Source organism: Prionailurus bengalensis, chromosome A1, assembly GCF_016509475.1.
Source record: "Prionailurus bengalensis isolate Pbe53 chromosome A1, Fcat_Pben_1.1_paternal_pri, whole genome shotgun sequence".
NCBI classification, from domain to species: domain Eukaryota; kingdom Metazoa; phylum Chordata; class Mammalia; order Carnivora; family Felidae; genus Prionailurus; species Prionailurus bengalensis.
In genome coordinates this window covers 106,374,678-106,392,234 of record NC_057343.1, presented here as the reverse complement: position 1 = coordinate 106,392,234, position 17,557 = coordinate 106,374,678, and the positions used below count along the sequence as shown (strand labels likewise).

The 17,557-nt window shown below is 39.6% G+C and overlaps 1 protein-coding gene and 1 pseudogene across 1 annotated transcript in view; one reads left to right on the top strand and one right to left on the bottom strand.

Annotated features, from left to right (window-relative positions):
* FBN2 (fibrillin 2) overlaps positions 1-17,557 on the top strand; it is a 260,207-nt gene that overhangs the window by 199,302 nt on the left and 43,348 nt on the right. Inside the window, exons 35-41 of the mRNA XM_043586875.1 lie at positions 4,303-4,425; positions 5,222-5,344; positions 10,938-11,099; positions 11,841-11,909; positions 12,353-12,478; positions 14,745-14,870; positions 15,499-15,651. Of these exons, the coding sequence (XP_043442810.1) occupies positions 4,303-4,425; positions 5,222-5,344; positions 10,938-11,099; positions 11,841-11,909; positions 12,353-12,478; positions 14,745-14,870; positions 15,499-15,651 (882 nt within the window). The remainder of the gene's footprint in view (positions 1-4,302; positions 4,426-5,221; positions 5,345-10,937; positions 11,100-11,840; positions 11,910-12,352; positions 12,479-14,744; positions 14,871-15,498; positions 15,652-17,557) is intronic.
* On the bottom strand, positions 12,517-13,778 carry LOC122487029 (annotated as a pseudogene).

Genomic DNA, 17,557 nt, shown 5'->3' with positions numbered 1-17,557 from the left:
TGAGTCCCCCGCCCCGCCTCCAGTCCTGGTTTCTTGTAGGTACCAAAGCCAATTAGTAGAAAATGTGAGTCATTGTGGTTCTGGGATTACATGATTTATTGCTCACCTCCACTTGACAAGAGTTGTTGGGAAAAGGAACAAGGGAGCAGTAGCCAGATACTTTGCTAACAGAAAATTTCAAAAATTAATTCTTTGAGTGTAATAATTTCCTCCTTCATAATTCTTGTCCTTTATCTGTGGCCTTCGCCCTTTCAGACCTTCCCTGAGGTGAGGCTGGACACTGTGTATTTACTGCCCTTCCCTCACGTGTTGGTTTTTCACAGTCTGTCATTGCCAGGGAGGAAAATGCCAGCTGCCAGGGCAAGGAGAGTGGCTCACAAGGAGTTCATCTTCGGTGACACCCTGCTCCTCTTTGCTAAACGCCAGGTTTTGAGATCCCAAAAATGTTATTCCATGGTTCTGCCTGTTTCTCCTTGAAGTTGTCTTATCCCTGTCTCTAACATCTGTCTCATCTGCACAGTTTCTCCTGAATTCAGTAATTTAATTTATTCAGGTCTTCTTATTTGATTATAAATATATGCCGCTCTGAAGTGACCCTCTGATCACTATTTTCTCCTCAGCATCTACTTCTCACCACAGAACAATTCCCAGTCTCAGAATTTCTGTAGAGTCCAAGCACTTGGTGCAGTTGGCCCTTTCTCAATATTCTCCACCAAAATGGGAGAATATAAAACCTGGAGAAAGCTCCTCAGGAACAGCTTAGGATTCTGTCAGTGGAGTAAACATGGATGCACACCATTTGGTATCGTGTGTGAAGACAGAGCAGAGGCCAGGTTCATTAGCAGAGGGCACATAGAGCCCAGGGCAGCTCTTCTCATTTTTGTCCCCACTCCTGTTCCGCCTTAGGAAAGTTTGGGCTAACAGAATAGCAGCTCTAATGAAACTTGTGCCCCAGCCTGTCTTCCAAATAATGCCCAGATAAAGATGGGGAGGGGATATCAAAACACTCCATCTAAAGTGTATTAGTGTATAAAACTCCTAGAAGAGCTGACCAAGCAGTGCATGCACAGTTTGAAAATATGAACTACGCAGGCATCCTGTGGAAGAACAGTGAAAGAACACACAAAAGGTAGAGAACCAACCCAGAGTCGAAGAACACTACCCGGGGAAAGAAAGCACATTTCCCACAGGTGCCTTGTGCCACGGACAACCTTGATACAAACACAGATATGTGTGAACATGTTTGAAGAGATTGTGAATTTTTTTTAATGTTTATTTATTTTTGAGAGAGACAGAGTGTGAGCGGGGTGGTGGATGGTGGGCAGAGGGAAAGGGGGGGACAGAATCTGAAGCAGGTTCCAGGCTCTGAGCTGTCAGCACAGAGCCCAACATGGGGCTAGAACTCACAAACCATGAGATCATGACCTGAGCCAAAGTCAGATGCTCAACCAACTGAGCCACCCAGGCGCCCGACATTTGAAGAGATTATAAAAATAAGAGAAGACAAAAGGAAAGTGCAGAAGTATGGGAAGCAAAAGAAGCGGGTACCACCACAGCAAAATTGGAGAACTATTGAATAGAGATGTCAGAGAACAGAAAAGGTTGAGATGAAAGCATAATTACTACTAGCATAGAGAATGGGCAAAAATAGGCGAACAAAAACATAGGAACATGAAAGGAGGAAGACGTTAATGTGATTCGAGAAAAGACCAGGGCCATAAACAAGTATAATTGGTGTCCAGGAGGTAGAGAGCTCAAAATAAATAGAGAACAGTACCAAACAGCCACACATTTTCTTGAGATGGAAGAAAGGACTTAGCCTTATTACTTTGGTTGACTTAAGTTTCAGAGAGGGATAAGGAACCTTCAGGCTCTAGACAGAAAAGGGAAGTCAGGAACAAAACAGAATCATTCAATACTGAAAGACGTGAGAACAAGGTCCACAGAGTTCTGAGGTCACATGTGACTGGAGGATATTCCACGTCAGCAGTCAGTCAGTTATAAAGTCACGGGGCATATTGTCACATAGGAAATTAATGTAGAGAGAAAACACCTGTGGGCCCTCCCTTCTTGGGGGGAAAAACCTTATCAGCAATGCAACACCATCAATTGAGAAATAAATGTAAGAGTTGCAGTGAAAACCTTACTCCATTAAGAATCAATACTAATTACTTCAGAGATTATGGTAAATGCCATAAACATTTAAAAAGTGAAAGTTACAGAAATAACAAAAATGAGTTGGAAGCGAATGCAAATGCTCATTTTCTTACCATTCCTAGCACGGAATCCCTTAATACTGTTTAGAAACTATATTTGAAATTTAACATAAAGGGAAAAGAGGATCAATTAGTGTGTTTCAATAATTCTTAACATTGGAAAGTATTTGAGGAACTGTCGAGATACGTACAAATTGATCTTATGCATAGAAACTCAGCTTCAGTCTGTGAATATGCATAGAGAAGTATTTGGAATAATATTGATCAATCATAATTCTGGGTGGATGGATTTCTGAGTGATTTTCTGCTTTTGCTGCTTTATTTTCTGTGTTGTTTCTGTCCTCCCGATTTGCTACTAGAACTTTTCTGTATTGTTGACATTTGAGTATGCTTTAATTTTTAAAAAAGGCAGTTTTCTAAAATACCTTATTTTTCACTTGTGTAAATGTAAGTATCACACAATTATTACATTAGTTAAATGGAAGTTATTTCTTTTTAAATTTTTTTTTTCTTTTCAACGTTTTTATTTATTTTGGGGACAGAGAGAGACAGAGCATGAACGGGGGAGGGGCAGAGAGAGAGGGAGACACAGAATCAGAAACAGGCTCCAGGCTCCGAGCCATCCGCCCAGAGCCTGACGCGGGGCTCGAACTCACGGACCGCGAGATCGTGACCTGGCTGAAGTCGGACGCTTAACCGACTGCGCCACCCAGGCGCCCCTGGAAGTTATTTCTAATCAAGGTCATTTAAAAGTCAAATGAATCTGAAGAGGGTTGACAATACAATTCCATTTTCATTTCTAGAGGAACACAGTTCAGTTATCAACTAGTTAAATGAGTCTTTTTTATTCATTTGTGTAAAGAGAATAACTTTGTTTATAGCCTCAACACAAGAAGAGACACATTTATACGCCATTTGGTCTTTACAAATTTTTTAACATGTATTTTGAGACAGTACACTCACCGGAGAGCATGAGTGCACAGGTGGGGGAGGGGCAGAGAAAGGGAGACAGGATTCAAAGCAGGCTCCATTCCTTGTGCACAGAGCCCAGTGTGGGGCTCCAACTCACGAACCGTGAGATCACGAACTGAGCTGACACCAAGAGTCGGCTGCTTAACCAGCTGAGCCACCCAGGTGCCCCTATATGTCAGTTGATCTTTTAAACACAGTTTGAACAAAACTTGAAATCTAATATAGTTAAAACTTACCATTTTTTAACTATCAGGAATGACCAGCACACCTTTTTTAACTTAAGGTCTGTCTCTCGACCTCATGTTAGCATGACTGGTCTAGTCTAGCCTAGAATGACATACCTGCTTTACATTCTCAGAATATGAGGTCATTTGTGTACAAAAATGTCCAACCTTTTCCTAGGAGTAGAAATACAGAATATTTCTACAGCTGTACACACACATACATGCCTTCATTTTCATATGAATGAGGAAGGGTGACTTCTTTTTTGACTTTGAGTTAAAGCTTCATGGAAGAGTTTCATAAATTTATGACTTCAATGGAGACATTTTAATGAAATTTGTGAGAATGTAGGACAATGGGTGATCTTAATACAGTCTATTAGAAAAAAAATATTTCCCTGGCTAACACTGAGTTTATGATAACAGATTAGATGACAGGATAATAAAAGTTTTTAAGAAGTTAAACTTGAATACTTTAAATGATATCTTTAAATTTAAAATATTATGTTATATACTTCGTATGTTGTGGATGTTTATAAAACATCTCTGTATTAAATTATTAAAATGTTGGAATTTGTTTTTATGTTTAATTTTTTACAATCCTTTGATATGTTTGTATGTAGTTTATTTTTATGACTCAGGCCAACTCTTCTTTTTTAAGTATATTATAACCCAAGATAGCTAAAATGCTCAGTAAGATAAAATATTTCTTTTTGGTCTTGGTTCCATAGATAAACATTAGTCGTTGGCCATTTATGTGGTCTACCGAGTCAAAAAACAGAAAATTTTTTACTGCAAAACAACATCTGGGGAGATAAAAAAATTTATTAACATTATGTACATTAAATCAAAATGTCTTTGTAAATGAGGGACTACTGTTTTTTTATCTTCAGATATTGATGAATGCTCCTTCCAAAATATTTGTGTGTTTGGAACATGTAATAATTTGCCTGGAATGTTTCATTGTATCTGTGATGATGGTTATGAATTGGACAGAACCGGAGGAAACTGTACAGGTACTGCAAGCTAAGGGCTTGATTGTGTTCGGATTAGTTGAGATGAATGTTTTGTGCTAAGTATACAAATTCCTGAAGTTTCTGCTTAGCTTTCTATATACCTTGTGTTATGCAGTTTTTGGAAAAAGAAATTTACATTATGACACATTTATTTTTAACTATGGAATTGATACATTTTATTTTATTTTTAAATTTTTTTTTCAACGTTTATTTATTTTTGGGACAGAGAGAGACAGAGCATGAACGGGGGAGGGGCAGAGAGAGAGGGAGGCACAGAATCGGAAGCAGGCTCCAGGCTCTGAGCCATCCGCCCAGAGCCTGACGCGGGGCTTGAACTCACGGAGCGCGAGATCGTGACCTGGCTGAAGTCGGACGCTTAACCGACTGCGCCACCCAGGCGCCCCGGAATTGATACATTTTTAATATAAGCAACTTAATATTAAATATCTGACATGAAACTAGGAAACTTTATTTGTATAAATGTGTGTATGTGTATACATATACATATGTAATTTTAGTTAAGCAGATGGTGATGTGTTTTTTTCTTCTTCAGAATTCCAACATTTAATTATTATTCATTCAAGATATTAAGATATTAAATGATACTGTTATGAATATCGTGTGATTGGTATTACATGTTGTAGGTATATACAAGGATTTGATCTGTATCTCACTGTGCTGAGGCTTTCCCAAAGATCTTTAACAATTTTCAGTGATTCCACCAAATTCTTTGAAATAGAAGCATGCACAGAGAAAGTAAAGATGCTAATGTGGACATTTTAAATGCTTTTCCTAGATATTGATGAATGTGCAGATCCCATCAACTGCGTCAACGGCCTGTGTGTCAACACTCCTGGTCGCTACGAGTGTAACTGCCCCCCTGATTTCCAGCTGAACCCCACTGGTGTGGGTTGTGTTGGTAAGTGAAGGAGATACAAAACAAACAGACTTATACAGAGTTAAATACTCAGACTTTCTTGGTAGTGCACTGTGATGAGTACTTGCTACAATTAGTTTGAAAACAAAAGAGTCCATTAAGAAACTCCAGGTTACCAGTAGATATGGTCACTTTTGTCGTGTTTGTCTTCCAGTAGTATTTTTAAAACAGGAATTTTTGAGCTACCTGCTCCAACCTCCTCCTGCTTTCACAGACTTGAGAACCAGCACCCCAGGAGGTGCAATAACTTCCTTGGGATCTCAGGGCTTGGAAGGGCAGAGCTGAGGCAGTGTTGAGAGTTGCCTGGCTCCCTGTCCAGTGCATTAGCCAGGACAAAGGGCAGAGTCATTGGAATCTCTGTTTCTCCTTCCCATGAGAAGGGCCATGAAAGGAAATAAATGAAGTGAAGAGAAGAGAGGAGTTGGAGCTGGATGTCATGAGCACCACCACTGGAGTAAAGCAGGTTGAAGGGAAGGAAGGAAGGCAGTCACGAAGGTTTCTGAGTCTCTCATCAACTTTCCTGACGTCTCTGATCAGAAGATAATTGTCCACCTTTTGCTTCCTGCTCTATTTCAGCATCTCAATGAACATTTACCTAGAGGAGTAAATGATCTGGGAATTGCCTGAGAGAATACCAAATAAAAAGGCTAAGTCCTTGCTTTAGTAGAAGTCTACCTGCTGTTTTCAGTGTCAAATGATTATACATAATCATTTAGTTATGATTTATGGATACCCCAAGTTCTGACGTTTTAATTCAAAGTCATTCATTTAATAAATATTGAGTGCCTCTATTCCAGCTGCTAGAACTACAACACAAACAGAGTGAGCACGTTCTCTGCTCTCGTGTTAATGTCCTTGTGCCAGGGAGACAGATAAAAGCAGAAGCACTTGCTGACACTGGTGGCTGTTGGAGAAGAAGGGTTGTGTTATGTTGGGATGGGGCAGATCCATGAAGGAAGGAGCAAGCCAGTTGCAGCTTGGAGAGGAGAAGCCTCCGAAGGACAGGAACAGCTGGTGCACAGGGCTGTGGGAGGGCAGTGCTGGCATTGGAAACATAGCAGCAAGGGTGTATATAGTAAGAGGAGGGTGAGTGGGGATGAGCGTGGGCACAGTTTGAGGACAGGAGTCAGAGAAGGAGCAATAGCCCAGATCACAAAGTGGCTCTCATCCCTAGCTGCAGAGTAACATCCCATTTGGAACCTTAAAAATATGACGATGGTGCTCCATGCCCAGAAATTGAGTCACTGGGGACTCAGTATTGCTTAAAAGCTTTGTTGGAACAAAGGCTATGAACAGGCAGCCGATAAAAGGAGAACTCCAGGGGTGCCTGGGTGGCTCATTGGGTCAGGTGTCTGACTCTTGATTTCAGCTTAGATCATGATCTCACAGTTCATGGGTTCGAGCCCTGCTTTGGACTCCACACTGACAGCACAGAGCATGCCTGGGATTCTCTCTCTCCCTCTCTCCCTCCCTCCCTCCCTCCCTCCCTCCTCTCTTTGCCTCTCTCTCTCTCTCTCTCTCTCTCTCTTTCTCTCTCTCTCTCTCTCTCTCTCAAAAATAAATAAACTTAAAAAGAGAGGGCTTCAAAAGTGAACAAACATAAGCAAATGCCCAAAACCATTAGTAATAAGAAAAAAAATCAAAACAATTATATAACTCTAACTTGGTAAGACTGGCAAAACTTTGGAAACTTGGATAATATAAAGTGTTGATAGGAACATGGACCTTAAGGAGCCTTCTGTTCTACTGTTAGAAGTGGAGACCAAGGTATCCTTGCAGAGAATTTTTTTGAATAACAGCACCCAGATTAACCCTCCAGATATAATCAACTTAGATTTTAATTTTGTTTTTAGAGCAGTTTCTAACTCTTTGTATGGATTGATGCTTCATGGCCTTATTTTTTTTCTTAGAGGTCTTCCAAAGAACAGAGACTCATTCTGTCTCACAAGTACCATAATGGTCCATTGGACCCTCTTGTAAGTCTAAGATACATGATGAGATATTAGTGATCTTATTTTTCCTTTGTCTTAAAATGTTTTGCCATTTTATTATTTAGGTTTTATTTCATCATTACTCATCAGTTAGGTGCACTGATGCTCAAAACAAAGATGAATTTACACTAAAGTGATAACCATGCCATCACCTCGAAGGATTGACACAATAGTGAAATAAAATGGCAAACACTCCTCCAATTTTCTTACTGTGTTGCCCAGGGGATGGCATTATCTTTTGAGAAGGTATAAAAGAAAGCTAGAGACACTCTATTTGGAATCTTCTTGAAGCATGTATTGAACACAGTTGAGAGTTGATAAGTGTTTCACTTTATGACAAAGAGAAGAAAATTGAATGTGGAAAATGTTTCCCAACTGTCAGGTGGATCAGTTATGAATACAACACAGATTACAGTCTAGATTCCAAAGGTGATGGTGAAATTGATCATAGAAGCAAAATGCTAGGCTGTGTGTCTTCAGAGGCTCATATCCTAGATGAGATTTTTTTCCAATTCAGGAATCAAAAGAGTGAGTAATAGATTTATTTGGATAGAGGAAATATACTATTCTCATGTCTTAGTCAATAGGGAAAACTTCAACATGCCACATTTTACAAGTACCTGAATCATCCAAGGTCCCTATATTCTTTTAGACACCAAGTTTAATTGATTAGGTTCTTAAGGGGACTAACAATGAAGGCAGGTGTTTCGACAAAGGATATTGAAATACAGTATGTAGAAATAAAAATCATTGGATTGACTACTCTAGCTGGTGTTGATAAATCTGAAAATGAAAATGTTTTTATTTGTGGAGCAAAGAAATGAGCTGTCCTTTCCTCATCAAAAAAAGGAGCTGTCCCAGTTTTCAAAATTGTTTTCAGGCATTGTGTTTTAAATGATGCAAGGAAAAGAAGAACAAGAAGTAATGATAAGCTAGAAGCTATTGCAGATGTGTTTGAAATGTGGAATCAGTTTTTTACAAAATGGATTTGTTACAGGTTCATGCATGGCAGCCAGCGGGCAGTTAGTTGCATTCACAGGACCGTTTCAGGCATACATCTTTCCAAAACCAAGAAAATATGGAATAAAAACTTGAGTTAGGATTAAATTCTTAATAGAATTTCTGGTCAAGTTGTTCCACTGTGCCTTTTTTTCTGTACATTATTTTCAAAGTTACTTGTAAAAAGTTGAAAGATGCTTGGGGCACCTGGTGGCTCAGTCGGTTGGGTGTCCGACTTCAGCTCAGGTCATGATCTCACAGTCTGTGAATTTGAGCCCCACATCGGACTCTGTGCTGACAGCTCAGAGCCTGGAGCCTGCTTCGGATTCTGTGTCTCCCTCTCTCTCTCTGCCCCTCCCCTGCTCATGCTCTGTCTCTGTCTCAAAAATAAAAACATTAAAAAAGTTTAAAAAAAATTGAAAGATACAGATGGTAAATGACAGTGACTCTGTTCCTGATACTGAAGGCTTAGAATATGGAAACACTGTGAACCAGCAATTTGTGTCCTGGTGCTAGACAGCAACAAAAGTAACTCAGAGGCCCATCCAGAGACCTGGGTAAAGATGTTCACTGCCACAGTACTTGTGGTAGCAGGGACCTAGAAACCATTTCTGAAGAGTAGATAGATTTTTTAAAAATGACACTTGAACACAGTAGAGTTGACAGATTGAATGTAATAAAAATGGAATGAGATCTGTGACAAAATACCATTTGTGTAAATTTAAGATGTGCTCAAGGAAACAAAAGTACTCCCTTTGCAAGAACTCAGACAAAAAGATACCATTAAACACAGTCAGATGGCTGAGTAGGGGATGTGGAAGGGGAGTGGAAAAGAAGGATAAAAGAGAATGGGAGGGATGAATGAATGCAAACCTAGTAAGAGCAGAACCATGAGTTAGCTTGTATCTCCGCACCTGATTCAGCAACAACAACAAAATGAGAAAAATAAAAATAAATAATAAGAGGCTGCCCAAGTGACTCTCGTGTGCAGCCAGGGATGAAATCTACATCGTAGACCATGGTAAGGACGTGAGATTATGCTGATTGAGAAGGGGAGCCATCGGAAGTCCTTCTGAAGGGTTACTCTGGGTATGGTGGGGAAAGTGGACCGTCGTTGGGTCAAGGACTGAAATCAAGAGATGACATTGACATAGGAGACCTTTTCAGTGGTCCAGGAGCGGCGGTGGTGGCTTGGTTCAAGTTGTAGAGATGGAGGCAGTGGTGAGTAGTCAGACTCCAGACAGATTTTGAAGGTAGAAGTGACAGACTTTAGGGGCGCCTGGGTGGCTCAGTCAGTTGGGCATCTGACTTCAGCTCAGGTCGTGATCTCACACTCTGTGAATTTGAGCCCCACATTGGACTCTGTGCTGACAGCTCAGAGCCTGGAGCCTGCTTCGGATTCTGTGTCTCCCTCTCTCTCTCTGCCCCTCCCCTGCTCATGCTCTGTCTCTGTGTCTCAAAAATAAATAAAAACCATGAAAAAATTAAAAAGAAGTGACAGACTTTATTACTGGGTTGAATAAGAGATGAGTAAGAGTCAAAGACTGACTCCAAGGTTTAGGGCTTGAGCAACTGAAAAATATGAGGGACCTGGTGTTTATTGGGGAAGATACGGAGAGGAATAGAATAGATTTTGTCTGTGGTGGAAGGAATATCAAGAGTTTGATTTTAGATGTGTTAACTTTAACTATTAGCTATCTGAGGTTGAAAAATCAAGGTGGCAGCTGACAGAATGATGTAAGGTTCTAGGAGGGGGAGTGATGAAAGAACTGTAAATTTCAGAGTTCTCAGCAAAAACACAGTATTTAAAGTGATGGAACTAATGATCTAGATGATAATTATGGATTAGAAAAAGAGGAAGACTGAGATTCTTTGATGTCTTAAGTATCCTCTCTAAAGTTGTTACTGAGTGTCTTTCCCCAAACTCTCAATGTTCTCTGTGCAAACTAAGATGAAACCAGATAATGGAGAGAAGGAGATGGAGTTATCGACATTTCTTTGATTGGATACGTAGATTTTGATTGACTTCTCCGGGATTTTATTTCCATTATTGATAAACTTATGATTCATATCAATTGATTATAGCAAAATTTTCTTGCATGCAGACTAGTGAAGATAGAGAAGGTCCCAGTTGAACAATTTCTCACAATTTTGTCAGCGATGTGTATGGATTTCTCAACCTAGGAAAGTCGGTCATAATTTCATTCCTACCATGCAATCTTGGAAAGGTTTAAAGCTAGAGATTCCTTTGTGCTAGAGATTAAAATGAATGTGTGAAATTTGAACTTTGTCATTTGCGCAACCTCTCTCTGAAAAGGAATTCTTGCTGGGGCGCCTGGGTGGCGCAGTCGGTTAAGCGTCCGACTTCAGCCAGGTCACGATCTCACGGTCCGTGAGTTCGAGCCCCACGTCAGGCCCTGGGTTGATGGCTCAGAGCCTGGAGCCTGTTTCCGATTCTGTGTCTCCCTCTCTCTGCCCCCTCCCCCATTCATGCTCTGTCTCTCTCTGTCCCAAAAATAAATAAACATTGAAAAGGAATTCTTGCTAAGGCACAGACGGTTTTAAGCTCCTCTGTTGCTCCACAGACAACCGAGTAGGCAACTGCTACCTGAAGTTTGGTCCTCGAGGAGACGGGAGTCTGTCCTGCAACACCGAGATTGGGGTGGGCGTCAGTCGTTCCTCGTGCTGCTGCTCCCTGGGAAAGGCCTGGGGCAACCCCTGTGAGACGTGCCCCCCTGTCAACAGCAGTGAGTATGGAGCTGGGGAAGAGGAAGGGAACAAACTGGCGGCTGAAGACTTGTTGCCATTTTATTCTTGTGCTGGGGGTGGGGTCTGTGGCAAGGGATCCGAGTTTGACTTTGGACTGATTTCAGTGATTATGCTGAAAGCAGCCAAAAACGTTTTATATAAAAGGAATTACAGTTGTTCTTTTTTCGTTTTCCATGATATGATAAAAAAAAAAGTTTTTTAACCACAGTCCAGTGTGAATGGTGATGTTATCAGTCCTCTGTGGTAATCACAAAGAAAGCCCATTTCTGAGACTATCTCAGAGTTGGTGGTAGTTTGGGTTCCTAGACATGGTGTATTCCTGAGGTCAGTCAAATGATGTCTGACATTGAAATGCCTTTTCTGATAGGGCCACAGATGAAACTTTTGAATTGTTGAGTCTTTCTGGGTTTTGTTTTGTTTTTGTTTTTGTTTTTACTAGCAAAAAAAGTTGCGATATAAATGGTCTGTGCTGAAGTTTTTTCTTCTTTAATCAAAAACAAATGGTTTTAGTTATTCTGTGTATGTAATTTTTGAAGCAGTGACCGTAATTCAAGTAAAATGTAATATACTTTTAAAATATATTTGCAAAGGCACTAAGGAAAATATAGCTTACCCCTCTTTGGATGTGTATTTTGAGCCCAGCAACTGAAAGATGCCTCTTCATTGTCTCAGCCACTTGAACCATCGATCTCACCTCTCTTCTCTTCTGTGTTTTATAGCTGAATATTACACCCTGTGTCCTGGAGGAGAGGGCTTCAGACCTAACCCCATCACAATCATCTTAGAAGGTGAGTGCACCTCTCATTGTCACCCAGATTTAAACAAGGTAAAGAGTTTAGAGAAAAGCTGGTAGAAAGGTCAGTGTGGAGCAATCTGAATGAGAATAGTTTACAAAATTACAGATGTGCAGTCAGTTACCAAGATGCTGAATTAGCGCTTGTCACTCAGAAAGATAGGAGCCATGGCAGTGATCTGCCTGCTCTGCGGAGAAGCTGTCTGTGCAGTCATCTCCAGCTTGCTTTGCTCACTCTTCTCAGATTTTAGTACATTTGCACAACAAAGCCAAAAAAAAACCACTCCTGGTCCCAAGAAGCCTATCCTCTAAGTATGAATTCACACAGACGCCTGGAAGTCTGCGGGTCTTACAGTATCACACATTTGAGAGTTCTAAAAGTGACTCTTGTTCTCGATGGTGGTATTTGTTGTGAGTGAGCTGTCTCTCCTTCCACAGATATTGATGAGTGCCAGGAGTTACCAGGTCTCTGCCAAGGTGGAAACTGCATCAACACTTTTGGGAGCTTCCAGTGCGAGTGCCCACAGGGTTACTACCTCAGCGAGGAAACCCGCATCTGTGAAGGTGAGCTGCACGGACCCTTAAACGTTAATGGCGCTCTTTAGAATAAAATTACCAGTCAGGCTTGGAGACAAGGGCCCATCCTCAGATTCTGTCAAAGGATCTGTTAGCCTGGTCCATAGCTATTATCTTTTCACATCATTGGTGCTCAGTTGGATGATGATAGATAAATTAATTTACAGCTCATTTGCTATAATTTACTATTATTTTTCTCTGAGTGCATGAGTTGAGTATAAATGGCAAAAGCTGGATCAGTATGAAAGCATTCCGTATCAAGTAAGTTATTAGTTCAAATGATGGTACGAGTTATATTTTATACACAGAAAATAGGTAAGCTTGAAGGCAACTATTCAGTTTTTATTTTGCATTAATTTTTAAATGTTAAAAGGCATAGTAAGACATTCAAAGATTATGCTGATGCCTTTCTTGCTTCGATCTCATCCCTTCTCACATGGCACAGTAATCTTCCTCTCAGGGGCCTGGCTTCTCCCCGCGGGACTAGGAGCTTCTTGGTCAGAGGCCCACATCTTGGTTCTCTTGGTAGCTACGAGCTCTGACTTAAGATAGAATCTCCATGTTTATTTGCAGAATGAATGAATGAGCGCTTCTAAAAATGAACATTAAACATGTAATATAAGTGTTTCCATTGTAACCTTTCTTTTTTTCATTGTGATTACATTTACTGAAAGGGTTGGAAAAAAATAAAAATTTCTTAATGTCAGAAATTTGGGGAGTTTCTCTTCTGAATGCCTTTTACATTTAAGGAGGCAGTCCTACAACATCTCCTATATTCCATACACAATAAATGGTTTGTTTCAGCCAACTGTTAATGGAGAGGCAACTAGTGCAACTCCCCGGACCAAGAGCGTTGGAATATTCCGTTTTGTTGACTTCTATATCTTGTATGTTTCCTTATCAATTTCTGTAGTAGTCATAGTTTCTTCCACATCTCCCAGTATCATTTTTAAGTGCTGATCATGAGCATGTAATCTGGGTGGGAGTTCTCTTTGGTTTCTCATTTTCATATAAATTCGCTCATCCAGGCTGGGCCTGATGAGACCCAGGGGTTCTTCTACGGTGTTGGTAGTTCGTTGCTGGTCCACGTCGTCTGCCATGTTTCAAACCACGTTCCCTCTCCCCCCTCTCGCCAGAGTATACGAGTCTCTCCCCATCTCCAGAAATATGAAAATGCCATAACCTTTGTTTTAGAACATGTTAGGTGAATGCTTCTGGAAGAAGGATGATTTAATAGAGAATAACTAGCATCTGTGATACTTCTGGAATCCGTGAATGGGGTACTCACTTGAAAGGAGCTATAAAGATAAAGGCTGTCCTCAGAATCAGACCTATAAACCCAGAGAACAAGCTGATGTTTTCCAGAAGGCAGGGGAGTGGGAAGATGGGCAAAATTAGGTAAAGAGGAGAAGGAGATACAGGCTTCCAGTTTCAGGATGAAGAGGTCAAGGGAGTTAAAGCCACAGCATAAGGAATACAGTCACTGATATCGTAATAACAGTGTAATGGGACAGATGGTAGCAGTGAACATAGCATAATGTATAAACTTGTCAGATCACTCAGTTGTACAGCTGAAACTGATGTGACACTGTGGGTCACCTATTAAATTAAAAAAAAAAGATAAAGGCTTTCCTAACTGCATTCATTTTAAAGTTGGTACTAGTTTAAATGACGTAAGTGAACAGTAAGCTTTAAAGCAGTTCCATTTGAAGAATATGGAATTTCACTTAAAACTTTCACTTAAGGGGTGCCTGGGTGGCTGAGTCAGTTAAGCGTCCGACTTCAGCTCAGGTCATGATCTCACGGTCCGTGAGTTCGAGCCCCACATCAGGCTCTGTGCTGACAGCTTAGAGCCTAAAGCCTGCTTCAGATTGTGTGTCTCCCTCTCTCTCTGACACTCCCCCATTCATGCTCTGTCTCTGTCTCAAAAATAAATAAACATTAAAAAAAATTCACTTAAAATTTTATTTGAAAAAATAGGAGCATTCACATTATTTTTACCAGTTTAGAAAAATGTCTGTTGATCGTCTTTGTTTTTTAACACTGGCGTTTTTTTTTTTTCTTTGAAAAAGACACACTTTTTGCCATGTAAATACGTATTTGGGGGGTATTTTCAGTATAATTGCTTTAAATTATAATTTTTTAAAAAATATGGATTTGGGGAATCGGCAATATACTTTGCTTAGTAGTTTAAATAATATAAATTCATGGAAAAATAACTTCATCAATTAATGGATATTCTTGCCCACTCTAGATATTGATGAGTGTTTTGCACATCCTGGTGTGTGTGGGCCTGGGACCTGCTACAACACGCTGGGCAATTACACCTGCATTTGCCCGCCTGAATACATGCAGGTCAATGGAGGCCACAACTGCATGGGTAGGTAATGGTCTCAGAGAATAATTAGGTCACGGTTGTTAGCTTCCCAGCCAGCACTTGTATTTCAGGCACTTGTGTCTCAGAATTATTGTTCAGAAAGGTTGGAAGGTGTTTATGAATTATGAAGTATCTCAAAGTCTTATACACTTCTGACTCTGTATTATGTTTTTGAACTTGGACTATATAGGTACCTTTTAAAAAGCTTAAGTCTGATATACAACATGTCATCAAATGTTTGGATTTTCTGTTCCTAAATAATTTTTGTTTTCCATTCATGTAAAGTAAACATTATTTTACAAATAATAGATTGTTTAAAATAAAATATGTATTTAATATATGTTACTTTTAAAATTAAATAAATGCCTTTGAGTAGAGAAACAAATACCTGTTAATTTTTTTCCTAAGAAAATTATAAATGAAATCCCCTGTTTGAAAACAGGAGATGTAGCTGTTAACCTAGAAGTGATTTAGATTCAACTTAAAGAATTATTTTAAGATACCTCCAAATGACCGAGGAATATTCTGGAGTTATTAATCAAGAAGGTTTGGTGTCTCCAGGTATGTGGACTCCACTATTAGCTGCCTCCTGCTATGATTGTGACTGGTTGGCTTGTTTTTCTGCTCATAGACATGAGAAAAAGCTTTTGCTACCGGAGCTATAACGGAACCACTTGTGAGAATGAATTGCCTTTTAATGTGACAAAGAGGATGTGCTGCTGCACGTACAATGTGGGCAAAGCGTGGAACAAACCCTGTGAGCCGTGCCCAACACCAGGAACAGGTGAGCACATAGCTCATGCTTCTGCCAGAGGCCAGGCCGGTGACACATACACCTATGTGACCACATAGTAAAAAGCAAATGTGAACTAAAACCACATGTGTTTAGTTCTGAGAACGTCCGGGAACATCATACAGCCAGTCTCCTAAGCGGCCCTTCTTGGGGCTCAGATACTGATTCCTGGCATATCTTTTGAGGGGAAGTCTGGGATGTTGAAAACAGGCTCTACTGCTAAACAGCTAAAATTTACAGCCCCGGTCCACTTAAATTCATTATTTTACACTGTACTAGTTGATTATTCATTTATTCATCAAGCAGATATTTATTGAGCAACTATTTGTCATTGTGCTCAACCCGGAAGATATTATATTTTGATTTAAAAACTTGCAGTAACTTCAAGTCCATCAAATTCATTAAGTATTGTTTTAGTTTTAGTCTTGAAAATATGCAAAAAAAAAAAAAGGATTTGACAAGCAAACTGTACATGAAAGCAACCTATTGCCAACATGTTTCTTATGTGTTTTTTTCCCCAAATGTATCTGAAATTTTTAGGCAGAAAATAAAACTTGTCTTCATGTGGTAAAACTTTTCTCAGAAGCTCAGATTCTTTTGAAAGAAAAACTAAAAGAGAATAGCTACAAGAACCAAAAAAATATCCTAAAACTGTTGCCCATTCAGGCTCTTTTGTGATGTAGGAAGTGGTTACTTTTAATAGTTGTATACTGTTTAGTTTAATAGTTGATACTAAACTTTGAACCAATAGGACAAATAAGAAACAATGATTTTGCATTTGTGGCCAGGTATTGCTTAGGGTATGTATGTATTTAAATGTTCCATTTAATATAATGATATAATTTATGTGGGGATGAAATGAAAGGTAAGGAGAAAAATGATGAAGAGTGACCTGTGAAGTCTTTCTCAGCGGCTCTAAATCAGTGGGCAAATGGATGTTCATAACTCGCTTGCCATAGTTTTCCTCCAAAAAACAAAAACAAAAACAAAAAAAACAAATGGAAACATTTTTACAATTCTCTAATTTAAAAACTCCCATCACGAGGTTGAAGATCACTGATTTGGGAAATTAAATACCACTTTTTCTAAGAGGAAGTATAGGGTGAGGCTTAGGTGTAAGAGGACAGGTCTGTATTTATATTGAAGCTCTGCTATTATCTGACCTTCGGCAGATCCTTTTCTCCTTTGTGAGATGGATTCCTCATATATAGAATAGAGATAATAAATTAAAAATGACAGTAACTCACTCATGTGGTTATAATAAATGAGAGGATGCATATAAATTATAATTGGTGCATTGGCAGGCAGTTAGACACCATTGAATTGAGCATCTATTTATTGTGTGCCCCTGTATGTGATGTGGATACTCAGTGAGTTTTGGTGGATGAAACCTAGAGTTCCTCCTTTGATAGCGCTCGGTAGGTAGTATACAGTATGTGTTTTACCTAGTATGGTTTTGAGGAGGTTTACTCACATGTGTCACCATGGGCATCAGAAGCAATCTGATCAGAGTAGAAATTAGAAAATTAAAATTGGGGGGGGGGTGCCAGGGTGGCTCAGTTGGTTAGGCACCCAACTCTTGATTTTGGCTCAGGTCATGATCTCATGGTTTGTAGGTTCCAGGCCCACTAACAGTGCAGAGCCTGCTTAGGATATTCTCTCTCTCTGCCCCTCCATCTCTGTGTCTCTGTCTCTCTTAAATAAATAAATAAATAAATAAATAAATAAATAAATAAATAAATAAAAGACATTTAAAAAGATTAGAATTTTATATTTCTATTAGTTTGGCGGATTATGTGTAGGAATGACTGTTACAGTCTCTGTTTTATTCTATGATGCGTTGCTTCTGATGCCTCAAATTTCATATTTTAACAAGACATTTATGTTTAAAAAAATA